The sequence below is a fragment of the Pogoniulus pusillus genome, chromosome 19 (genome assembly GCF_015220805.1).
Source record: "Pogoniulus pusillus isolate bPogPus1 chromosome 19, bPogPus1.pri, whole genome shotgun sequence".
NCBI lineage: Eukaryota > Metazoa > Chordata > Aves > Piciformes > Lybiidae > Pogoniulus > Pogoniulus pusillus.
Window position 1 is genome coordinate 14,589,963 of NC_087282.1, and position 25,166 is coordinate 14,615,128.

At 49.3% G+C, this 25,166-nt stretch overlaps 2 protein-coding genes and 1 long non-coding RNA gene across 5 annotated transcripts; all 3 read right to left on the minus strand.

Annotated features, from left to right (window-relative positions):
• Positions 1-1,101: 1,101 nt before the first annotated feature.
• Positions 1,102-11,933, minus strand: LOC135183996 (serine/threonine-protein kinase PAK 3-like). Of its 2 annotated transcripts, XM_064159409.1 has the most exons (17): positions 11,694-11,933; positions 10,800-10,837; positions 9,975-10,166; positions 9,516-9,707; positions 9,057-9,248; positions 8,175-8,789; positions 7,357-7,513; positions 6,995-7,058; positions 6,535-6,583; positions 5,900-6,009; positions 5,687-5,804; positions 5,490-5,589; positions 4,872-5,068; positions 3,951-4,088; positions 2,619-3,449; positions 1,795-1,947; positions 1,102-1,307 (listed from the first exon to the last, which is right to left on the minus strand). In XM_064159409.1, exons 1-15 carry the CDS (start codon positions 11,797-11,799, stop codon positions 3,357-3,359), a joined length of 2,361 nt encoding a protein of 786 aa, XP_064015479.1. In that variant the 5' UTR covers positions 11,800-11,933; the 3' UTR covers positions 1,102-1,307; positions 1,795-1,947; positions 2,619-3,356. The 2 variants fall into 2 exon arrangements, with proteins under 2 accessions (XP_064015479.1, XP_064015480.1); XM_064159410.1 differs by lacking the exon at positions 8,175-8,789 and having other exon boundaries at positions 11,694-11,821.
• Positions 11,934-12,841: 908 nt separating this feature from the next.
• On the minus strand, positions 12,842-13,955 carry LOC135183997 (uncharacterized). The gene is made up of 2 exons (XR_010305811.1): positions 13,397-13,955; positions 12,842-13,127 (listed from the first exon to the last, which is right to left on the minus strand). It is a non-coding gene; the product is annotated as an uncharacterized LOC135183997 (long non-coding RNA).
• Positions 13,956-14,396: 441 nt separating this feature from the next.
• Positions 14,397-24,750, minus strand: LOC135183999 (serine/threonine-protein kinase PAK 3-like). Of its 2 annotated transcripts, XM_064159415.1 has the most exons (16): positions 24,629-24,750; positions 23,735-23,772; positions 22,813-23,004; positions 22,354-22,545; positions 21,472-22,086; positions 20,654-20,810; positions 20,292-20,355; positions 19,832-19,880; positions 19,197-19,306; positions 18,984-19,101; positions 18,787-18,886; positions 18,169-18,365; positions 17,248-17,385; positions 15,916-16,746; positions 15,092-15,244; positions 14,397-14,604 (listed from the first exon to the last, which is right to left on the minus strand). In XM_064159415.1, the coding sequence occupies exons 1-14, from the start codon at positions 24,732-24,734 to the stop codon at positions 16,654-16,656; spliced, it is 2,169 nt and encodes a 722-aa protein (XP_064015485.1). In that variant the 5' UTR covers positions 24,735-24,750; the 3' UTR covers positions 14,397-14,604; positions 15,092-15,244; positions 15,916-16,653. The 2 variants fall into 2 exon arrangements, with proteins under 2 accessions (XP_064015485.1, XP_064015487.1); XM_064159417.1 differs by lacking the exon at positions 21,472-22,086.
• Positions 24,751-25,166: the final 416 nt, after the last annotated feature.

Here is a 25,166-nt window from a genome sequence, read left to right on the forward strand (position 1 = left end):
GCGGCCGTCGGAAGCAGCGCCGTCCTGTTTGGCGAGCTGACTGCCGTTGGGGCCATCTTCTTGCTGGGCGCAGCCGCTCCCAGTTCACGGGCTGAGCTGGTGACTCCAGAATAAACCGCCCGGCCCTGCACTATCACCTGGTTCTCAGGATCACAGGATATGAAGGGGTTGGAAGGGACCTAAGGAGATCATAGAGTGCAAACACCATCCCCCCCATCCCCACCACCCCTGCCCCCGGCCAGAGCAGGACAACACAACCTAACCCAGCTCACAGAGGAACACATCCAGACAGACCTTGGAAGTCTCCAGAGAAGCCACCCCTCTCCACAGGGCTGCTCTCCAGCAGATCCCCTCCCAGCCTGGACTGGTGCAGTTTATTATTCCTCCCCAGGTGCAGGACCCTGCACTTGCCCTTGTTGAACTTCATCTGGTTCCTCTGTGCCCAGCTCTCCAGTCAGTCCAGGTCTCTCTGGATAGCTGCACAGCCTTCAGCTGTACCGGCCAAGCCGATAAAAATGCCATGAATGCTCTAGGCCTGGGGCAGAGTGTCTGGAATCTCCGTAGGGCTGACTTCTTCCCATTATCCCATGTCTTCTTCCATGGGACTGCTTGTAAAAAGGGAGCCTCCACCTTTTTGTAGCCTCCTTTTAACTACTGGAGGTGATCAAAACCTGTTCTTTCAGGGTTTCCTCATACGGCAACTTCCCAGTTCTTGGACCATATTACTGTGCTCCTCTGTGTATCCTCTGCAGGCCAACCACATCTGTTTTGCAGAGCAGTGACTAAAAGTGAACACAGTACTCCAGCTGTGGCCGGGACAGCTTTGAGTAGAGTGAAGATGGTCATTACCTGTCTCTCTTAGCCCCTTTTCATCTTAAAGGAACTAGAAAGCATTAGGAATGATAATAGAAATGATTGTATTTTCCCTTTCCATCTGAAAAATAAAGGAACTAGAAAGCAGTAGGAATGATAACAGAAATGATCATATTTTCCCTTTCCATCTGAAAAATAAAGGAACTAGAAAGCAGTAGGAATGATAACAGAAATGATCATATTTTCCCTTTCCATCTGAAAAATAAAGGAACTAGAAAGCAGTAGGAATGATAACAGAAATGATTGTATTTTATTAATAGCAAAAATAACAACAACAATAACACTACAGACGCAGGTCGGAGTTGCTCCCCCTCTTAGCCACCAGGAGTATGACCACTGGTTTCTTTGCCCCTCCATCTGTCCTGCAGCACATGGGTTGAGGGTTTTCTTCTCAGTCCTGCTCTGAGCTGCTGATGTAGTTGGGAGCTAACTGGCTGAGGTAGGAATTATAAAAAGAGAATTATTTTTACTTTCCCCAAAAGCCCCACCCCTGAACAATACACAGAACTAGTTAAGGTTTATTTACAGGTTCTAAGTCAGTCAGGAAATCTTCACAAGGATGCTTTGGGCAAGTTTAGTAATTTAGGAAAGTCAGAAAATGGAAAAGGCTAAGCTACAAGACAGCGTTACCCTGCTTAAAAGTCAGGCTGAGCAGAAAACCTAGGTGTTGTAGTTTCTTGTGCGAGAGCACGGCAGCCTGAGATTATTTCACGCTACTCTCTTTCTATTGGAGATGAAAATACAGAAAGGTTGTGTTTAAAGATGTGCAGGGTCATGGGAGTGAATAGCATAATAACGATATCTGGAGGGGGCCAGTTTGTCCCCTGGGATGGAACTTGGTCTTTGTAGTTTTCTTAGGGACTCTGGAATAACACGGAGCCCCTCAAACCATGACGCTAGGGAGCAGCAGATTGTACTCACAGAGGTGAAGCAGGACTTTAGCAGTGATCCCTGCTGAATTTCTCTGCGGCAGCCTCTGAAACTGCAAGCAATATCCCGTTGTGGATCCACGCGGCATTAAGTCAGACGCGAACGAAACCCGCCGAAGTCCAAAGTGCCTGTAGACACAGCTGCCTGTGAGGCAAAGATCATGGAGAGGCACTGTTTTAGCAGCGCAGGCACAAAATCAAACTGCTGGCAGCTCTCTCTCTAGTAGACCTTAAGGACTTGGGAAACTTGCAGACATGCCGGGGAGCGAGCGGTACTAGAGCGGACCTGCACAGAACGGTGCGAGCGCAGGAACCGCGTGCTTTTTTCCTCACTCTGTTTATAAGCTTCCTAGGCTTTGTGTCTGCTGCCATATGTACAATGGGCCTGCAGAATCCAGCCAATCGCCAGCCGATCCCAGCGTGGGCTTTCCCACGAGTCAGTACCCATGCGGAAAAGGGCACCTTTTGCTGTTCTCCCTTCAAGTCTGCAAGGCAGGGGGAAGCAGTTTTGCACCTTCTTCTTCTCCCATTCACACCTCCCGAGACGGAGGGTGGGGAAGAAGGCATTTGGAGTGCCCCACAACAGTCCACCCAGGTAGCAATGGACAGATGTGTCTAGGAATTCAGAGGGATGGGTGATAAGTCCTTGCAGCTCAGTGAGGGCTGTGTGCTGTCTACAGGTTAGCCCTCCTGCATGCAATACCAACAGTATTTAACAATAGCCCAAACACTGGTTAACAGCACTGCACAGTTAAATAGCAATTGATTGCTCTGTCCCTGGCAGAGCAATAGTAAAGTTCATGGTAGTGACTTAGCTGCTTTGAGTCCATGGCTGGAGGTCATGCTTTCCAAGTCCTGATGCCATCATCCACTGGCCACATCGGTGTGATGTGCCTCCATCTCCTGTGTAGATGGTCCTTCCTCCCCCAGGTGCTGGTCAGGTACTGGTCCATGTCCCGGAATCTGGTCCTCGGCCTGGCCTCAGTCCTGCAAAGAGAGAAACTTGCCTCGGCACGTAGTAGCCGGGCTTAGCAATTAATAGCTGGGGACAACTCACCGCACACTGATGCAGTGGGTCCTCCCATTAGCATCCAGGGCTTCCCAGGCCTATAAGCCCCTGGGCTTAGCCAGTATCATGAGCACAACCCCACTAGAGAGCACATTAACCAGCACAGGTTGGCCCACTTGAATTTGGGACAAGGAATTATCCTTGGTCCCTCCTGGCACGTGCTCAGTGACCACTGTTGGCTCAGCTAGGCAGAAGGTCTTAATCCTGGGGCTGCTGTAGCTCCCCCAATGATTGTTGACCGTAAGAACTGCCTGAGCCACTGCTGCCACAACTTAGTGTTTTGCCTCCTGCCTAGGAGGCGAGAAAGGGTTAACTCCCCTTCCTGGACAAGCAGAAGCCTCTCCAGGAGGTGGGAAGTGCTGGGAAAACAGCTTCCTGCCTTCTTCTTCCCCCATTCAAACTTCCAGGGACAGAGCCGGGGGGAGCACTCCAAATCCCTTCTTCCTCCCACAGCAGGTGCCACAGCAGAACGTTGGCCACAAGCGCTAGTGTCTGCTCTTCTCCTCATTCAGTTGCTTTGCCGCCATGATGAGAGGAGTCAGACTGGAGAGCGGCTCGGCTGATTGTAAAAATGGATGCTGTTGGAGGAAGAAAAAGAGAGGAACCATAGCTTCCCAAAGCCAGCTACTCACAGGCTCATGCAGTAGTGTTCCTCGGGTTACCAGGAAATGCACAAACAGCACTGTGGGGACCACCTGCACCTTCATGCCCAGCACCTTGCTACCACAGGCAGACACAGCTCATCATCACATTAATCCCTGAGGGGCATAAGCCATTGCGCTGGGAAGCCCAGTACGTCTAGGAAGTGTTATCCCAGTAGCGTCTAGGCCCACATGCTCCTCTGAAGACCACTGCGGGACTGCTCTGGTTAAAGAGGTGCCTGCTTTCTGCAAGGGAGGGTGGACTAGATGTCCTTCAAAGGTGCCTTCCAACCCAAACCAGTCTGTGATTCTTGTCCTTTGAAAAGCACTGTGACTAGAGAGCACTAAGTGGGGGGTCCGTAGATGCCTTCAGGCCGTAGCTGATGAGAAGGCCATCCATAGTGCAGCTGTTTCGCTTGCAGCTGCTTTGGGCTTTACCTTCAGAAGCTCCTCAGCTGACCATCGCCTGTTCTCATCCACCTCCAGGCAGCAGTTCAGAAAGTCACACAACAGCGGGGAATGTTGCCTGGGGTTCTTCAGCTGTGGTGTTCCGTTCTGGGCTATCAGTTTTATCGCCTACAGAGAAAGGGAACGTGACACTCCACCTGCTTGTTTCATATCCACAAGTGCTTACACTAGACCCCAATCTGATTCTCAAGGTCCAGTCTCCAGCAGCAGTTTCTTCCCTGGCAGAGGGTTAGAGGTGATATTTCTATTCCAACAAATAAGTCTCCCATTCGTTTCGGGAGGCCACAGCTCTTCCAACATCTCAAAGACCTTGCCTTGACAGGCGAATGCACTGGCTCGCCCAGTTAGCTTGAACTACACCACCAAAAGCAGATTTACTTTCATAGGGGTAGTCCAAATTCTTTTGCTCTGTTCTGCATAGAAAATGGTAACCAACCGCATAAACTAATCTGGTTATCTTTCTCCAAAGACTAAGATATAGAACCACTGCAGACTGCACAGGAAACAGGGGAATCTCATGTTCTCTGACCGCCCAGAAAAAGGAGGAGACCTATGAGATGGGGGGAAATGGAAGCTGCCCACTCCCCAGAGAGGCAAGCAAGTGCCCTTGCAATTTCCTTCCTCTTTCCAGCTCTAGCAGCGGAGGACTGTGTGAACGAGGATGGAGATGGAAGTCCATCCACACAGTTGCCCAGAGTGTATCTGCCAGTCCCACGGCTTAGGACTAGGGCTAGCCAGAAAAAAGAAAGGTGATACTAGTAGGGGACTCCCTTCTCAAGGGAGGCCTTGAGAGAACTAGTTCACACTGATGTGACTTGAGATTCTGGCTCGTGGGAGCCAAACCACGGTACAGATTGGAAAGACAGTGGTATCTATTTATCTGCCCCTTACCTTGTGAGGACGTTGGTCAAAGTAAGGAGGTTCTCCTTCCACCATTTCTATTGCCGTGATGCCAAGTGACCAGATGTCCACTTTAGGGCCGTATGGTTCTTCTCTTGCCACTTCCGGTGCTATCCAGTAAGGAGTCCCGACCATCGATCTCCTCCTACTCTTCTCAGGGGTGGTGTGAGTAGACAAGCCAAAATCAGCTGAGAAGAAAAACAAGTATTGTTAAAGCCAGCTAGAGGGATGAAACCGAGCAGAAGCAATGCCCACTACGGTTGATTCTATCTGGAACAGCAGCCATGAGCTGGTTACTTAGTGCTGTAGCCAGTGAAATACTGGACTGGTCCCTTAAAAAACATCCCTCAAGTTGCATGCAGTGCCTTTTACGCACTTGGAGCTTTAGAATGTCACTGCCTCACTCTGGAAGGCACCTACCCAAACCAAAGCCACTCTTTATGCCTTTCCACTTCCTGTCCTTCTCTGCACACAGGATCTGCTCTCAGCCTGCACCAGTGGCCAGTGCACGACCACGGGCATCACCTTGGGGTAACTGGCAGTCACTCATCCAAATTGGTAGCCCCACACCCCATCCTGGGAATGCTGGTCCTGACCAAGAGTACCTACCCAGCTTGACAGATCCATCCATTCCAAGGAGGATATTGTCACTTTTGATGTCTCTGTGGATCACTTGGTTTGAGTGAAGGAAAGCCAGGCCTTGCAGGCACTGACAAGACAAAAGAGAAACGAGAGGGTGAAATTTACCACTTGTTGAGAAGTCCCATCCTGTCCAGGTAATCAGAAGCACACAGAAGATCCCTTACCTCCCTGCAGACAGCTGCTATCTGTCCGTCATGCATACACACATTACGAACGAGGCCAGCCAGAGAGCCTCCAGACATGTATTCCATCACCACCCAGAGGTGAGAATTGACTCTGTAGCTGAAAAGACAACGATGTCAAAGAGATCAGTTTTCTGCTAGTGAATCTTTGGCTTGCAGTATGAACACAGGCGTGATACGAACATAAGTACGTACCTCTCTAAATAGTTCACAATGTTGGGATGCTTATTCTCCTTCGGGATCAGGATTTCTCTTAGTAAACGTTTTACTGGCGTGGTTAGGAATTTCAATTGCTTTATGGCCACCTGAAATGACATTGAAAACCATACACTTGAGCAGTCTGTTGCACGAGGCCTGAGTGAGCACGCCGTGAGTGTCTGTGGATGTCGCTGCCGAGCTGTGCCAAAGTGTCTTGTTAGGCACAGGAGCTCAGCGCCTTGCGTTACAACAGCCTCTTTCCCTGCCGCCTTGCGTGCTAGCTACAGGACAGGTGGAGATGTGCTCGCTGGTATTTAAAGTCTGCCTTTTGGCCCTCCCTACACATTTGGCCAGTCGCCTCTCGCCTCCCCTGTCTAGTCTTGCTCTTGACGTGGCAAGAAGAGACAGGGACGCCCCTTTGCTCTCTCTCAATTCTGTTTTTCTATGGTGAGATTTTGGGGCAGGGCTTGCATAGATTCAAAACTTCTGTCTTGAGAAAGGAAGTGAATGTTAAGGTGCAGAGGGGAAGCCTTTGCAGTAAAAGTCTACTGCTGACTGCAAGCTCCATCCCCAGTTCACACCCAAGGGGAAAGACAAAGACTTGCAGAATCTGCTGGACTGATGGCACTGACCTCTCGTCCTGTGTCAGATTCACGTGCACGATAAACTGTTCCAGATGCCCTAGAAATGAAACAGCAGCAAAGGAATGAGAAGATGTTTAGTCCCGATGAAAGATGTTTAGTCCCAATGAATGAAAGCAAGCCCAGGCGGGAGACAGCTCTCTGCTGCTTGTAGTGGTTCTAAGCCACCTTTGTGCAGCCACTCCTTCAGCCAGCAGCACACAGTGCAGGAGCCCACCAGCCCCGTATCCAAGATAAAACCTAATTCCAACATGAAGGGCTGGTGCAGCAGTCCAGTTCCTCCTGATCATCCTCTTTGATTGCCTTTGTGGCTGGTTGATTCTATGATCTTTCTGGAGGATCTTTCCCCATTACTCTAAACTGACCTGCTGCAGCATCACAGTCACGAGCTGGCTATGGCAGCATGCTCGCTCTTGTGCGTTTCTGTGTTAGTAACTGTGCCTGGACTTACCCTTGACCAATTTCTGCCAACAGCATGTATTTTTGCTTAGGATCTCCCACGCTCAAAAGGCTGCCTAAAAGAAACAAAAGCAAAGATGCTTGCTTCAGAGGGGAGCAGATCCGGTCACAGTCTTCTGCACTGTCTTTGCCTTTGGTGTAGGAGGAAGCTCAGGCAAACCCAGCCCACTCACAGCTGCCCTCACAGGCAGAAGGGCTATCCAGAGTGCCTTTTACTTCCTCCAAGCACAAACACAACTTGTGCAAGGGAATTGTTAAGTGCCTCTTGACACTCAACTGAGGATGAACATTTGCATGTCCCAAGACACGCAGACCATGCACTGGTTGGGCAGACCCCATACACAGAATACGTACGCAGTTTCTCTAGGAGGAGCTCTGTTTTTGTCTCCTTGGGTTTCTTCCTCTGCCCGTCTGACTTGCTGCATGAAGTCTTTCTCTTCGCAGCTTCAGGCTGAGGAGTGGCTGCTGGTGCTGATGCAGGGTCAGGATTGATTGCAGAGCCTGGGCAGATCTGTGACAAGGAATGGTTCTGGGTCAGAAAGGTGGCTTGTAGAGATGCCCCAGAGGTGACATTTCAAATGCAAGCCCTTAGGAAGGTGCTGTTTGCCACATCCAGGGCTCTTAAAACGCTTGCGTTTGGTGTTCTCGTCTCAAACTGAAGAGGCAAAGCTGAAAGGCTAGTTTTACACAGGGCCATGGCTGGCTTCACGTTCAGTTTGCACTCGTTTTCTGAGAGATGATGGAAACCAGGAGTGTGCCTTGAGGCAAGGATACAGAAACAGATCTGTCCTGGGACCCACAGCCTTGCTGCTACGTAAGTGAGCAGAAGCAGGGAGCATCCCTCCTTTCTGATCAGAACTGTTGAACTGACTTCTCACCAGCATTGCAAGCTCTAGGGAGTGGTCATCAGGACTGCACTCCAGTCCTTCAGAGACCTTCCTTCTCTCTACAATGCAGAGCTGTGTAGGATTCTTCTCACCAAACTTCACTCATGGAAGAGTTAGGGCTGTGGTCTCAGCTGTTCATTTAGCTACTTAGGCTGTGAAGAGGGACAGGTACCTCCAGGGGGCAGTTTCTTCCACGGGTCCTGCAACTTTGTGATCTACACCTGACAACTGCTCTTTCCACTGATGGCAAAGAGCCTACACAGATAACTCTGGACTGGGACTTACCCCTTTTCCATTTTTGGGACATGCTGCCCTAACAGATGGAGAATCATTATTATCTTTCTCGTTGTTATCTTCATTCTCCTTCTCATCATCCTCTTCACTTTTTTCATGGGAACAGTCTGATGATGTTTCTGATGATGATTCGGATGAAGCTTCTGATGATGATTCGGATGAATCTTCGGATGAAGCTTTGGATGATGATTCAGATGGTGATTTGGATGGCGATTCATATGACGCTTCAGATGATGCTTCATATGATGATTCAGATGGTGATTTGGATGGTGATTCATATGAGGCTTCGGATGATGCTTCATATGATTCAGATGAAGCTTCAGATGATGCTTCATATGATGATTCAGATGGTGATTTGGATGGTGATTCATATGATGCTTCGGAGGATGCTTCATATGATGATTCAGATGATGTTTTGGATGACGATTCAGATGAAGCTTCAGATGATGCTTCATATGATGATTCAGATGGTGATTTGGATGATGATTCATATGATGCTTCGGATGATGCTTCATATGATGATTCAGATGATGTTTTGAACGATGATCCAGATGACGCTTCAGATGATGCTTCAGATGGTGATTTGGAGGATGATGCTGTGCTGCTCTGTGGACAGACAGGAGCACGAGTAATGGTCACCATTCTAGGGCTTGGGAGGTTTGGTAATTACACACAACTTCAGTCTTCACAGACACGAGAAACCTACCTAGCCATGCCTGTAGTCCTACAGACCTGTGTTTTAAGTTACACTTGGCACATACATCACGGTAGGAGAACTCCAAGCCCTTGGAGTCTTCATCCAAGTGCTGTCTGACTCAAGACATGCTGCTCTAAATTACACCACCTACAGTGCTGACCAAACCTGGGACTTACTGATTTTGTATCTTCAGGCTGCGGCAGAGGTGGAAGTTCATTGGCCTCTTCCTCATGTTCTTGATCTCCATCTGCATCTTGGAGCTGTGGCACAGGTGGAAGCTCACTGTCCTCTTCCTCATGTTCTTGATCTCTCTCTGCTTCTTCAGAAACAGAGGGAGCTTGTGGGCTTTCTGGTGCTGGTTGTGTGCTCTGTGGACAGACAGGAGTACAAGTGATGGTCACCATTCTAGGGCTTGGGAGGTTTGGTAATTACACACAACTTCAGTCTTCACAGACACGAGAAACCTACCTAGCCATGCCTGTAGTCCTACAGACCTGTGTTTTAAGTTACACTTGGCACATACATCACGGTAGGAGAACTCCAAGCCCTTGGAGTCTTCATCCAAGTGCTGTCTGACTCAAGACATGCTGCTCTAAATTACACCACCTACAGTGCTGACCAAACCTGGGACTTACTGATTTTGTATCTTCAGGCTGCGGCAGAGGTGGAAGTTCATTGGCCTCTTCCTCATGTTCTTGATCTCCATCTGCATCTTGGAGCTGTGGCACAGGTGGAAGCTCACTGTCCTCTTCCTCATGTTCTTGATCTCTCTCTGCTTCTTCAGAAACAGAGGGAGCTTGTGGGCTTTCTGGTGCTGGTTGTGTGCTCTGTGGACAGACAGGAGTACAAGTGATGGTCACCATTCTAGGGCTTGGGAGGTTTGGTAATTACACACAACTTCAGTCTTCACAGACACGAGAAACCTACCTAGCCATGCCTGTAGTCCTACAGACCTGTGTTTTAAGTTACACTTGGCACATACATCACGGTAGGAGAACTCCAAGCCCTTTGAGTCTTCATCCAAGTGCTGTCTGACTCAAGACATGCTGCTCTAAATTACACCACCTACAGTGCTGACCAAACCTGGGACTTACTGATTTTGTATCTTCAGGCTGCGGCAGAGGTGGAAGTTCATTGGCCTCTTCCTCATGTTCTTGATCTCCATCTGCCTCTTGGAGCTGTGGCACAGGTGGAAGCTCACTGTCCTCTTCCTCATGTTCTTGATCTCTCTCTGCTTCTTCAGAAACAGAGGGAGCTTGTGGGCTTTCTGGTGCTGGTTGTGTGCTCTGTGGACAGATAGGAGTACAAGTGATGGTCACCATCCTAGGGCTTGGGAGGTTTGGTAATTACACACAACTTCGGTCTGCTTAGATGTGAGAAACCAACCTAGATATACCAGCAGTCCTACAGGCCTCCCTCCTTTTTAACTCGGCACAGTTCAGTGGGAAGGTTACAGAGCTCTGTCTAGGAATAACTGCTCTTGGTGGCTTCCATTCCTGCTCATAGCAGATAGGTCATTCCTATGCTCAGTCCAGTCTTATCTTAGAGAACTGAGGCAAATAAAAGGCACCGTTCTACACATCCACATCCATAGGGTCCAGCTGGAATACCACTAAGGGACAAGCCACAGGAAACAAGGGAGACCTCATCTTTGCACCCGAGTTTCACTGTGTGAATGACCGTATTGCTGCCCTACCCCACCTGGGCCTGAGCACTGCGTCCTACAGCTGACCACAGAGCATTGCAGCTTCTCTGACACTCGGTTCTGACTGATAGCCAGCTTCTAAAGGGACGTGGTGAAAGAGGCTACTACTCTTGCCAGAGCAGGTAATGACACTTCAGCCGTTCTGAACACAAACTGACAGCACGTTCCACTGTTCTGAAGTGCTCTGAAAGTAAGAGGTCACTTGCACACTCACCGAAGGATGGCATCGTCTGAACAAATGGGTGACTTGTTCTGCAAAGGGAAAGGGAGAGTTAACCAGATGCTGCAATAAGGCTACCTGGGGTGGGGAACCCCCTGGAACAAATAGATGGCATCTTTCTTTACAAAACTCCCTCTGGTAGCAGCCGTTGTTCTACACAGCAGGCAACACAACAGGGCAATACTATACCAGGGGATTCTTTTTCTACAGCTTCTTGTATCTACTTTTTGCCCTGGTTTTGCCAGTAAATCAAGCCCGTTCAAATGCAAATCGTTCTTCAGCAGCTAGTGCCTATTCCGCCTGAGCTAACAAAGCGGGGGTTTACTTCCCTTTCTGTTTGCTTTAAATCGCTTATATGCATTGGATCTCTTCAGCTGCTGAAAATGGTTCCCCAAGAAAGCTTCCCCCAAATCCCCTTTTAGCATGGCAGTTCTGTTCTGACATAGTACAGTAACAGCTCCTGAGGTCAGGGGCGCACACCAAATGCTTGGAAGTTTGCCTTTCCTCACAGGAGTAATGGCTGGTTTAGTGAGCATTCCGTGTCAGGTTAGACAGCCAAGTCTTTTCATGACAGCATTCAGAAAAAAGATGCTTCCTCCCAGGAGAGGAGCGCTGTTAGTAAACTCTGCAGATAACACCAGAGTGTGTGGAAGGAGCTCGGAGGAGCTCTCCCTGTTTGCATTTTGGAAGCCTGTTGTGCTGGCTGAACCAGCAAACTGAGCAATTGCCAGACTCTGCTGCCACAGACGTGGTGGTTCCATGTGTCGGGAACTGCACCACTGCAAGTCAACTTTCCTTAAGAACCAACTAATTCGTAAGGAATACCAAAAGGAGACGTTGATAGAGAAGGCAGGTTTGCTGCTGTATCGAACGAGAGCCTCTACTTACTTGTTAACGACTGTGCCATCATCCGGGGTTTGTCGTCCATCAGAAGATTCAAAGCATGGGCAAAATCACAAAGCAAGCTAGATGCAACATAGAATGCTGCTGCCATGTTTGGATTCCAACGCAGCAGTTTTCCAGACTGCAGAGTCAAGGAAAAGAGCCTAAACCGGCGCGCTCTTCCTGGAAAGAGCTGGTGTCCGAGGCTGCTGCACACACGCAGAGTGCTCTGAACACTACTGGAGACTGCTGGGAACAGACGCCTTATGTAGTGGTACCCCATTGTTACATCACAAATAGTTGCTCCACCAAGCCCCTGATGTGGGGACTCGGCCTGTCCCTGGCTGCACAACAGCAGTGTCTCAGATTCTACAGTGCAGTTCAGACCCACTCACCAACCTTCAAATAACAGTGCTATTTGTGTTCCTTACTGAGAATGTTATGTTAGTGAAGGCAGGTTTTTGACCTCATTGCTGTGTTCCCAATTCCCTTTCCCTCTTCCCACCAGGACAAGCTATCTTTAAAAGACACCACACAGTAACTGGTGGCCCGTACGGGGAACGAGATGGTTGCTGGTTTGCATAGTTTGAATTGGAAAAAATACAGCATTAAAGCTTAGGGAAAATGCTGCCTCTCAGTGAAGCTGGCATGGAGAATTGAAAGCTTGCGGAGGGGAGCGGCGGACGGGCGAGAAGGGAGCTGCAGGAAGCGCCTTGAGGCGTTAGAGGCGGTTGAAGGTGAAGCGGCCGAGCCCCGCGGCTGACCGACAGCACGGAGCCGAGCGGCCAGCACGGGGCGAGCTGGAGGCGTGGGGTAGAGCGGAGCAGGCAGACCCGGGCGTGTTTTCCCCTCCGGATCGGAATCCGCGGGCTGCGGAAACGCAGGCGGCTCCGGCCGTGCCGGCAGCCTTCCCTGGACTCGTAGGCGCAGGCAATGCTCCAAAGACGGCGGCCGTCGGAAGCAGCGCCGTCCTGTTTGGCGAGCTGACTGCCGTTGGGGCCATCTTCTTGCTGGGCGCAGCCGCTCCCAGTTCACGGGCTGAGCTGGTGACTCCAGAATAAACCGCCCGGCCCTGCACTATCACCTGGTTCTCAGGATCACAGGATGTGAAGGGGTTGGAAGGTGTTAAAATTGAGCCACCAAAAACTTAGAGATAAGTTTAAGGAATTTTATTTTGGCAAGCAGGGAGCAGCGCTGGGCGCAGGGGAGCCTCCGCTCTGCCAACTGCCGCACCGAGCCAGTTCCAGTCCCTCCTTTCATAGTCTGGCGTGTTCTTCCTGTAGTACTCTGCGCATGTGCGATGTGTTGCTTGGGGGTCTTTCTCTGCCTCCTGGTGATCGTCGTGCTGAAGGCGGGTAGTCCTCCTCGGGTGTCCCTTTTCTTGACCCCTCCTTATATGATAAGGTGGATCCTCTTGCTTGAGTTCCTGGAACTTAAAGCCTGTTAAGCAAGTACATATTTGCATGTGATTTTTGCCTCGATCCGGGTGGCTAGCTTCCTGTTATACTACTTTCAGTGAACAAAACACATTCTGTTCCATCACACCGCCCAGCCGTGCACTATCACCTGGTTCTCAGGATCACAGGATATGAAGGGGTTGGAAGGGACCTAAGGAGATCATAGAGTGCAAAAAACCATCCCCCCCCGCCCCGGCCAGAGCAGGACAACACTACCTAACCCAGCTCACAGAGGAACACATCCAGACAGACCTTGGAAGTCTCCAGAGAAGCCACCCCTCTTCACAGGGCTGCTCTCCAGCAGATGCCCTCCCAGCCTGGACTGGTGCAGTTTATTATTCCTCCCCAGGTGCAGGACCCTGCACTTGCCCTTGTTGAACTTCATCTGGTTCCTCTGTGCCCAGCTCTCCAGTCAGTCCAGGTCTCTCTGGATAGCTGCACAGCCTTCAGCTGTACCGGCCAAGCCGATAAAAATGCCATGAATGCTCTAGGCCTGGGGCAGAGTGTCTGGAATCTCCGTAGGGCTGACTTGTTCCCATTATCCCATGTCTTCTTCCATGGGACTGCTTGTAAAAAGGGAGCCTCCACCTTTTTGTAGCCTCCTTTTAACTACTGGAGGTGATCAAAACCTGTTCTTTCAGGGTTTCCTCATACGGCAACTTCCCAGTTCTTGGATCATATTACTGTGCTCCTCTGTGTATCCTCTGCAGGCCAACCACATCTGTTTTGCAGAGCAGTGACTAAAAGTGAACACAGTACTCCAGCTGTGGCCAGGACAGCTTTGAGTAGAGTGAAGATGGCCATTACCTGTCTCTCTTAGCCCCTTTTCATCTTAAAGAAACTAGAAAGCATTAGGAATGATAATAGAAATGATTGTATTTTCCCTTTCCATCTGAAAAATAAAGGAACTAGAAAGCAGTAGGAATGATAACAGAAATGATCATATTTTCCCTTTCCATCTGAAAAATAAAGGAACTAGAAAGCAGTAGGAATGATAATAGAAATGATCATATTTTCCCTTTTCATCTTAAAGGAACTAGAAAGCATTAGGAATGATAATAGAAATGATCATATTTTCCCTTTCCATCTGAAAAATAAAGGAACTAGAAAGCAGTAGGAATGATAACAGAAATGATCATATTTTCCCTTTCCATCTGAAAAATAAAGGAACTAGAAAGCAGTAGGAATGATAACAGAAATGATCATATTTTCCCTTTCCATCTGAAAAATAAAGGAACTAGAAAGCAGTAGGAATGATAACAGAAATGATTGTATTTTATTAATAGCAAAAATAACAACAACAATAATACTACAGACGCAGGTCGGAGTTGCTCCCCCTCTTAGCCCCCAGGAGTATGACCACTGGTTTCTTTGCCCCTCCATCTGTCCTGCAGCACATGGGTTGAGGGTTTTCTTCTCAGTCCTGCTCTGAGCTGCTGATGTAGTTGGGAGCTAACTGGCTGAGGTAGGAATTATAAAAAGAGAATTATTTTTACTTTCCCCAAAAGCCCCACCCCTAAACTATACACAGAACTAGTTAAGGTTTATTTACAGGTTCTAAGTCAGTCAGGAAATCTTCACAAGGATGCTTTGGGCAAGTTTAGTAATTTAGGAAAGTCAGAAAATGGAAAAGGCTAAGCTACAAGACAGCTTTACCCTGCTTAAAAGTCAGGCTGAGCAGAAAACCTAGGTGTTGTAGTTTCTTGTGCGAGAGCACGGCAGCCTGAGATTATTTCACGCTACTCTCTTTCTATTGGAGATGAAAATACAGAAAGGTTGTGTTTAAAGATGTGCAGGGTCATGGGAGTGAATAGCATAATAACGATATCTGGAGGGGGCCAGTTTGTCCCCTGGGATGGAACTTGGTCTTTGTAGTTTTCTTAGGGACTCTGGAATAACGCGGAGCCCCTCAAACCATGACGCTAGGGAGCAGCAGATTGTACTCACAGAGGTGAAGCAGGACTTTAGCAGTGATCCCTGCTGAATTTCTCTGCGGCAGCCTCTGAAACTGCAAGCAATATCCCGTTGTGAATCCACGCGGCATTAAGTCAGACGCGAACGAAACCCGCCGAAGTCCAAAGTGCCTGTAGACACAGCTGCCTGTGAGGCAAAGATCATGGAGAGGCACTGTTTTAGCAGCGCAGGCACAAAATCAAACTGCTGGCAGCTCTCTCTCTAGTAGACCTTAAGGACTTGGGAAACTTGCAGACATGCCGGGGAGCGAGCGGTACTAGAGCGGACCTGCACAGAACGGTGCGAGCGCAGGAACCGCGTGCTTTTTTCCTCACTCTCTTTATAAGCTTCCTAGGCTTTGTGTCTGCTGCCATATGTACAATGGGCCTGCAGAATCCAGCCAATCGCCAGCCGATCCCAGCGTGGGCTTTCCCACGAGTCAGTACCCATGCGGAAAAGGGCACCTTTTGCTGTTCTCCCTTCAAGTCTGCAAGGCAGGGGGAAGCAGTTTTGCACCTTCTTCTTCTCCCATTCACACCTCCCGAGACGGAGGGTGGGGAAGAAGGCATTTGGAGTGCCCCACAACAGTCCACCCAGGTAGCAATGGACAGATGTGTCTAGGAATTCAGAGGGATGGGTGATAAGTCCTTGCAGCTCAGTGAGGGCTGTGTGCTGTCTACAGGTTAGCCCTCCTGCATGCAATACCAACAGTATTTAACAATAGCCCAAACACTGGTTAACAGCACTGCACAGTTAAATAGCAATTGATTGCTCTGTCCCTGGCAGAGCAATAGTAAAGTTCATGGTAGTGACTTAGCTGCTTTGAGTCCATGGCTGGAGGTCATGCTTTCCAAGTCCTGATGCCATCATCCACTGGCCACATCGGTGTGATGTGCCTCCATCTCCTGTGTAGATGGTCCTTCCTCCCCCAGGTGCTGGTCAGGTACTGGTCCATGTCCCGGAATCTGGTCCTCGGCCTGGCCTCAGTCCTGCAAAGAGAGAAACTTGCCTCGGCACGTAGTAGCCGGGCTTAGCAATTAATAGCTGGGGACAACTCACCGCACACTGATGCAGTGGGTCCTCCCATTAGCATCCAGGGCTTCCCAGGCATATAAGCCCCTGGGCTTAGCCAGTATCATGAGCACAACCCCACTAGAGAGCAGAATAACCAGCACAGGTTGGCCCACTTGAATTTGGGACAAGGAATTATCCTTGGTCCCTCCTGGCACGTGCTCAGTGACCACTGTTGGCTCAGCTAGGCAGAAGGTCTTAATCCTGGGGCTGCTGTAGCTCCCCCAATGATTGTTGACCGTAAGAACTGCCTGAGCCACTGCTGCCACAACTTAGTGTTTTGCCTCCTGCCTAGGAGGCGAGAAAGGGTTAACTCCCCTTCCTGGACAAGCAGAAGCCTCTCCGGGAGGTGGGAAGTGCTGGGAAAACAGCTTCCTGCCTTCTTCTTCCCCCATTCAAACTTCCAGGGACAGAGCCGGGGGGAGCACTCCAAATCCCTTCTTCCTCCCACAGCAGGTGCCACAGCAGAACGTTGGCCACAAGCGCTAGTGTCTGCTCTTCTCCTCATTCAGTTGCTTTGCCGCCATGATGAGAGGAGTCAGACTGGAGAGCGGCTCGGCTGATTGTAAAAATGGATGCTGTTGGAGGAAGAAAAAGAGAGGAACCATAGCTTCCCAAAGCCAGCTACTCACAGGCTCATGCAGTAGTGTTCCTCGGGTTACCAGGAAATGCACAAACAGCACTGTGGGGACCACCTGCACCTTCATGCCCAGCACCTTGCTACCACAGGCAGACACAGCTCATCATCACATTAATCCCTGAGGGGCATAAGCCATTGCGCTGGGAAGCCCAGTACGTCTAGGAAGTGTTATCCCAGTAGCGTCTAGGCCCACATGCTCCTCTGAAGACCACTGCGGGACTGCTCTGGTTAAAGAGGTGCCTGCTTTCTGCAAGGGAGGGTGGACTAGATGTCCTTCAAAGGTGCCTTCCAACCCAAACCAGTCTGTGATTCTTGTCCTTTGAAAAGCACTGTGACTAGAGAGCACTAAGTGGGGGGTCCGTAGATGCCTTCAGGCCGTAGCTGATGAGAAGGCCATCCATAGTGCAGCTGTTTCGCTTGCAGCTGCTTTGGGCTTTACCTTCAGAAGCTCCTCAGCTGACCATCGCCTGTTCTCATCCACCTCCAGGCAGCAGTTCAGAAAGTCACACAACAGCGGGGAATGTTGCCTGGGGTTCTTCAGCTGTGGTGTTCCGTTCTGGGCTATCAGTTTTATCGCCTACAGAGAAAGGGAACGTGACACTCCACCTGCTTGTTTCATATCCACAAGTGCTTACACTAGACCCCAATCTGATTCTCAAGGTCCAGTCTCCAGCAGCAGTTTCTTCCCTGGCAGAGGGTTAGAGGTGATGTTTCTATTCCAACAAATAAGTCTCCCAATTGTTTCGGGAGGCCACAGCTCTTCCAACATCTCAAAGACCTTGCCTTGACAGGCGAATGCACTGGCTCGCCCAGTTAGCTTGAACTACACCACCAAAAGCAGATTTACTTTCATAGGGGTAGTCCAAATTCTTTTGCTCTGTTCTGCATAGAAAATGGTAACCAACCGCATAAACTAATCTGGTTATCTTTCTCCAAAGACTAAGATATAGAACCACTGCAGACTGCACAGGAAACAGGGGAATCTCATGTTCTCTGACCGCCCAGAAAAAGGAGGAGACCTATGAGATGGGGGGAAATGGAAGCTGCCCACTCCCCAGAGAGGCAAGCAAGTGCCCTTGCAATTTCCTTCCTCTTTCCAGCTCTAGCAGCGGAGGACTGTGTGAACGAGGATGGAGATGGAAGTCCATCCACACAGTTGCCCAGAGTGTATCTGCCAGTCCCACGGCTTAGGACTAGGGCTAGCCAGAAAAAAGAAAGGTGATACTAGTAGGGGACTCCCTTCTCAAGGGAGGCCTTGAGAGAACTAGTTCACACTGATGTGACTTGAGATTCTGGCTCGTGGGAGCCAAACCATGGTACAGATTGGAAAGACAGTGGTATCTATTTATCTGCCCCTTACCTCATGACGGCGTTGGTCAAAGTAAGGAGGTTCTCCTTCCACCATTTCTATTGCCGTGATGCCAAGTGACCAGATGTCCACTTTAGGGCCGTATGGTTCTTCTCTTGCCACTTCCGGTGCTATCCAGTGAGGAGTCCCGACCATCGATCTCCTCCTACTCTTCTCAGGGGTGGTGTGAGTAGACAAGCCAAAATCAGCTGAGAAGAAAAACAAGTATTGTTAAAGCCAGCTAGAGGGATGAAACCGAGCAGAAGCAATGCCCACTACGGTTGATTCTATCTGGAACAGCAGCCATGAGCTGGTTACTTAGTGCTGTAGCCAGTGAAATACTGGACTGGTCCCTTAAAGAACATCCCTCAAGTTGCATGCAGTGCCTTTTACGCACTTGGAGCTTTAGAATGTCACTGCCTCACTCTGGAAGGCACCTACCCAAACCAAAGCCACTCTTTATGCCTTTCCACTTCCTGTCCTTCTCTGCACACAGGATCTGCTCTTAGCCTGCACCAGTGGCCAGTGCACGACCACGGGCATCACCTTGGGGTAACTGGCAGTCACTCATCCAAATTGGTAGCCCCACACCCCATCCTGGGAATGCTGGTCCTGACCAAGAGTACCTACCCAGCTTGACAGATCCATCCATTCCAAGGAGGATATTGTCACTTTTGATGTCTCTGTGGATCACTTGGTTTGAGTGAAGGAAAGCCAGGCCTTGCAGGCACTGACAAGATAAAAGAGAAACGAGAGGGTGAAATTTACCACTTGTTGAGAAGTCCCATCCTGTCCAGGTAATCAGAAGCACACAGAAGATCCCTTACCTCCCTGCAGACAGCTGCTATCTGTCCGTCATGCATACACACATTACGAACGAGGCCAGCCAGAGAGCCTCCAGACATGTATTCCATCACCACCCAGAGGTGAGAATTGACTCTGTAGCTGAAAAGACAACGATGTCAAAGAGATCAGTTTTCTGCTAGTGAATCTTTGGCTTGCAGTATGAACACAGGCGTGATACGAACATAAGTACGTACCTCTCTAAATAGTTCACAATGTTGGGATGCTTATTCTCCTTCGGGATCAGGATTTCTCTTAGTAAACGTTTTACTGGCGTGGTTAGGAATTTCAATTGCTTTATGGCCACCTGAAATGACATTGAAAACCATACACTTGAGCAGTCTGTTGCACGAGGCCTGAGTGAGCACGCCGTGAGTGTCTGTGGATGTCGTTGCCGAGCTGTGCCAAAGTGTCTTGTTAGGCACAGGAGCTCAGCGCCTTGCGTTACAACAGCCTCTTTCCCTGCCGCCTTGCGTGCTAGCTACAGGACAGGTGGAGATGTGCTCGCTGGTATTTAAAGTCGGCCTTTTGGCCCTCCCTACACATTTGGCCAGTCGCCTCTCGCCTCCCCTGTCTAGTCTTGCTCTTGACGTGGCAAGAAGAGACAGGGACGCCCCTTTGCTCTCTCTCAATTCTGTTTTTCTATGGTGAGATTTTGGGGCAGGGCTTGCATAGATTCAAAACTTCTGTCTTGAGAAAGGAAGTGAATGTTAAGGTGCAGAGGGGAAGCCTTTGCAGTAAAAGTCTACTGCTGACTGCAAGCTCCATCCCCAGTTCACACCCAAGGGGAAAGACAAAGACCTGCAGAATCTGCTGGACTGATGGCACTGACCTCTCGTCCTGTGTCAGATTCACGTGCACGATAAACTGTTCCAGATGCCCTAGAAATGAAACAGCAGCAAAGGAATGAGAAGATGTTTAGTCCCGATGAAAGATGTTTAGTCCCAATGAATGAAAGCAAGCCCAGGCGGGAGACAGCTCTCTGCTGCTTGTAGTGGTTCTAAGCCACCTTTGTGCAGCCACTCCTTCAGCCAGCAGCACACAGTGCAGGAGCCCACCAGCCCTGTATCCAAGATAAAACCTAATTCCAACATGAAGGGCTGGTGCAGCAGTCCAGTTCCTCCTGATCATCCTCTTTGATTGCCTTTGTGGCTGGTTGATTCTATGATCTTTCTGGAGGATCTTTCCCCATTACTCTAAACTGACCTGCTGCAGCATCACAGTCACGAGCTGGCTATGGCAGCATGCTCGCTCTTGTGCGTTTCTGTGTTAGTAACTGTGCCTGGACTTACCCTTGACCAATTTCTGCCAACAGCATGTATTTTTGCTTAGGATCTCCCACGCTCAAAAGGCTGCCTAAAAGAAACAAAAGCAAAGATGCTTGCTTCAGAGGGGAGCAGATCCGGTCACAGTCTTCTGCACTGTCTTTGCCTTTGGTGTAGGAGGAAGCTCAGGCAAACCCAGCCCACTCACAGCTGCCCTCACAGGCAGAAGGGCTATCCAGAGTGCCTTTTACTTCCTCCAAGCACAAACACAACTTGTGCAAGGGAATTGTTAAGTGCCTCTTGACACTCAACTGAGGATGAACATTTGCATGTCCCAAGACACGCAGACCATGCACTGGTTGGGCAGACCCCATACACAGAATACGTACGCAGTTTCTCTAGGAGGAGCTCTGTTTTTGTCTCCTTGGGTTTCTTCCTCTGCCCGTCTGACTTGCTGCATGAAGTCTTTCTCTTTGCGGCTTCAGGCTGAGGAGTGGCTGCTGGTGCTGATGCAGGGTCAGGATTGATTGCAGAGCCTGGGCAGATCTGTGACAAGGAATGGTTCTGGGTCAGAAAGGTGGCTTGTAGAGATGCCCCAGAGGTGACATTTCAAATGCAAGCCCTTAGGAAGGTGCTGTTTGCCACATCCAGGGCTCTTAAAACGCTTGCGTTTGGTGTTCTCGTCTCAAACTGAAGAGGCAAAGCTGAAAGGCTAGTTTTACACAGGGCCATGGCTGGCTTCACGTTCAGTTTGCACTCGTTTTCTGAGAGATGATGGAAACCAGGAGTGTGCCTTGAGGCAAGGATACAGAAACAGATCTCTCCTGGGACCCACAGCCTTGCTGCTACGTAAGTGAGCAGAAGCAGGGAGCATCCCTCCTTTCTGATCAGAACTGTTGAACTGACTTCTCACCAGCATTGCAAGCTCTAGGGAGTGGTCATCAGGACTGCACTCCAGTCCTTCAGAGACCTTCCTTCTCTCTACAATGCAGAGCTGTGTAGGATTCTTCTCACCAAACTTCACTCATGGAAGAGTTAGGGCTGTGGTCTCAGCTGTTCATTTAGCTACTTAGGCTGTGAAGAGGGACAGGTACCTCCAGGGGGCAGTTTCTTCCACGGGTCCTGCAACTTTGTGATCTACACCTGACAACTGCTCTTTCCACTGATGGCAAAGAGCCTACACAGATAACTCTGGACTGGGACTTACCCCTTTTCCATTTTTGGGACATGCTGCCCTAACAGATGGAGAATCATTATTATCTTTCTCGTTGTTATCTTCATTCTCCTTCTCATCATCCTCTTCACTTTTTTCATGGGAACAGTCTGATGATGTTTCTGATGATGATTCGGATGAAGCTTCTGATGATGATTCGGATGAATCTTCGGATGAAGCTTTGGATGATGATTCAGATGGTGATTTGGATGGCGATTCATATGACGCTTCAGATGATGCTTCATATGATGATTCAGATGGTGATTTGGATGGTGATTCATATGAGGCTTCGGATGATGCTTCATATGATTCAGATGAAGCTTCAGATGATGCTTCATATGATGATTCAGATGGTGATTTGGATGGTGATTCATATGATGCTTCGGAGGATGCTTCATATGATGATTCAGATGATGTTTTGGATGACGATTCAGATGAAGCTTCAGATGATGCTTCATATGATGATTCAGATGGTGATTTGGATGATGATTCATATGATGCTTCGGATGATGCTTCATATGATGATTCAGATGATGTTTTGAACGATGATTCAGATGACGCTTCAGATGATGCTTCAGATGGTGATTTGGAGGATGATGCTGTGCTGCTCTGTGGACAGACAGGAGCACGAGTAATGGTCACCATTCTAGGGCTTGGGAGGTTTGGTAATTACACACAACTTCAGTCTTCACAGACACGAGAAACCTACCTAGCCATGCCTGTAGTCCTACAGACCTGTGTTTTAAGTTACACTTGGCACATACATCACGGTAGGAGAACTCCAAGCCCTTGGAGTCTTCATCCAAGTGCTGTCTGACTCAAGACATGCTGCTCTAAATTACACCACCTACAGTGCTGACCAAACCTGGGACTTACTGATTTTGTATCTTCAGGCTGCGGCAGAGGTGGAAGTTCATTGGCCTCTTCCTCATGTTCTTGATCTCCATCTGCATCTTGGAGCTGTGGCACAGGTGGAAGCTCACTGTCCTCTTCCTCATGTTCTTGATCTCTCTCTGCTTCTTCAGAAACAGAGGGAGCTTGTGGGCTTTCTGGTGCTGGTTGTGTGCTCTGTGGACAGACAGGAGTACAAGTGATGGTCACCATTCTAGGGCTTGGGAGGTTTGGTAATTACACACAACTTCAGTCTTCACAGACACGAGAAACCTACCTAGCCATGCCTGTAGTCCTACAGACCTGTGTTTTAAGTTACACTTGGCACATACATCACGGTAGGAGAACTCCAAGCCCTTGGAGTCTTCATCCAAGTGCTGTCTGACTCAAGACATGCTGCTCTAAATTACACCACCTACAGTGCTGACCAAACCTGGGACTTACTGATTTTGTATCTTCAGGCTGCGGCAGAGGTGGAAGTTCATTGGCCTCTTCCTCATGTTCTTGATCTCCATCTGCCTCTTGGAGCTGTGGCACAGGTGGAAGCTCACTGTCCTCTTCCTCATGTTCTTGATCTCTCTCTGCTTCTTCAGAAACAGAGGGAGCTTGTGGGCTTTCTGGTGCTGGTTGTGTGCTCTGTGGACAGATAGGAGTACAAGTGATGGTCACCATCCTAGGGCTTGGGAGGTTTGGTAATTACACACAACTTCGGTCTGCTTAGACGTGAGAAACCAACCTAGATATACCAGCAGTCCTACAGGCCTCCCTCCTTTTTAACTCGGCACAGTTCAGTGGGAAGGTTACAGAGCTCTGTCTAGGAATAACTGCTCTTGGTGGCTTCCATTCCTGCTCATAGCAGATAGGTCATTCCTATGCTCAGTCCAGTCTTATTTCACAAAATGTAGTGTTTGGATAGACCACTGGAAGCCACTTCCAGTTGCCTTGTTAAGTGTTTACCAGCTGCTTTAGAGCAGGCTACAAGAAACCACTTAGAGAACTGAGGCAAATAAAAGGCACCGTTCTACACATCCACATCCATAGGGTCCAGCTGGAATACCACTAAGGGACAATCCACAGGAAACAAGGGAGACCTCATCTTTGCACCCGAGTTTCACTGTGTAAATGACCGTATTGCTGCCCTACCCCACCTGGGCCTGAGCACTGCGTCCTACAGCTGACCACAGAGCATTGCAGCTTCTCTGACACTCGGTTCTGACTGATAGCCAGCTTCTAAAGGGACGTGGTGAAAGAGGCTACTACTCTTGCCAGAGCAGGTAATGACACTTCAGCCGTTCTGAACACAAACTGACAGCACATTCCACTGTTCTGAAGTGCTCTGAAAGTAAGAGGTCACTTGCACACTCACCGAAGGATGGCATCGTCTGAACAAATGGGTGACTTGTTCTGCAAAGGGAAAGGGAGAGTTAACCAGATGCTGCAATAAGGCTACCTGGGCTGGGGAACCCCCTGGAACAAATAGATGGCATCTTTCTTTACAAAACTCCCTCTGGTAGCAGCCGTTGTTCTACACAGCAGGCAACACAACAGGGCAATACTATACCAGGGGATTCTTTTTCTACAGCTTCTTGTATCTACTTTTTGCCCTGGTTTTGCCAGTAAATCGAGCCCGTTCAAATGCAAATCGTTCTTCAGCAGCTAGTGCCTATTCCGCCTGAGCTAACAAAGCGGGGGTTTACTTCCCTTTCTGTTTGCTTTAAATCGCTTATATGCATTGGATCTCTTCAGCTGCTGAAAATGGTTCCCCAAGAAAGCTTCCCCCAAATCCTCTTTTAGCATGGCAGTTCTGTTCTGACATAGTACAGTAACAGCTCCTGAGGTCAGGGGCGCACACCAAATGCTTGGAAGTTTGCCTTTCCTCACAGGAGTAATGGCTGGTTTAGTGAGCATTCCGTGTCAGGTTAGACAGCCAAGTCTTTTCATGACAGCATTCAGAAAAAAGATGCTTCCTCCCAGGAGAGGAGCGCTGTTAGTAAACTCTGCAGATAACACCAGAGTGTGTGGAAGGAGCTCGGAGGAGCTCTCCCTGTTTGCATTTTGGAAGCCTGTTGTGCTGGCTGAACCAGCAAACTGAGCAATTGCCAGACTCTGCTGCCACAGACGTGGTGGTTCCATGTGTCGGGAACTGCACCACTGCAAGTCAACTTTCCTTAAGAACCAACTAATTCGTAAGGAATACCAAAAGGAGACGTTGATAGAGAAGGCAGGTTTGCTGCTGTATCGAACGAGAGCCTCTACTTACTTGTTAACGACTGTGCCATCATCCGGGGTTTGTCGTCCATCAGAAGATTCAAAGCATGGGCAAAATCACAAAGCAAGCTAGCTGCAACATAGAATGCTGCTGCCATGTTTGGATTCCAACGCAGCAGTTTTCCAGACTGCAGAGTCAAGGAAAAGAGCCTAAACCGGCGCGCTCTTCCTGGAAAGAGCTGGTGTCCGAGGCTGCTGCACACACGCAGAGTGCTCTGAACACTACTGGAGACTGCTGGGAACAGACGCCTTATGTAGTGGTACCCCATTGTTACATCACAAATAGTTGCTCCACCAAGCCCCTGATGTGGGGACTCGGCCTGTCCCTGGCCTGAAGTGCCATGTCTACACAGTTTTCGAACACCCCCAGGGACAGTGACTCCACCACTTCCCTGGGCAGCCTGTTTCAATGCCTGACCACTCTTGCAATAGCATAATTTTTTCCCAATAGCCAACCTAAATCTCCCTTGGCACAGCCTGAGGCCTTTTCCTCTTGTTTTGTCACTAGTTCCTTGAGAGAGCAATCCCAC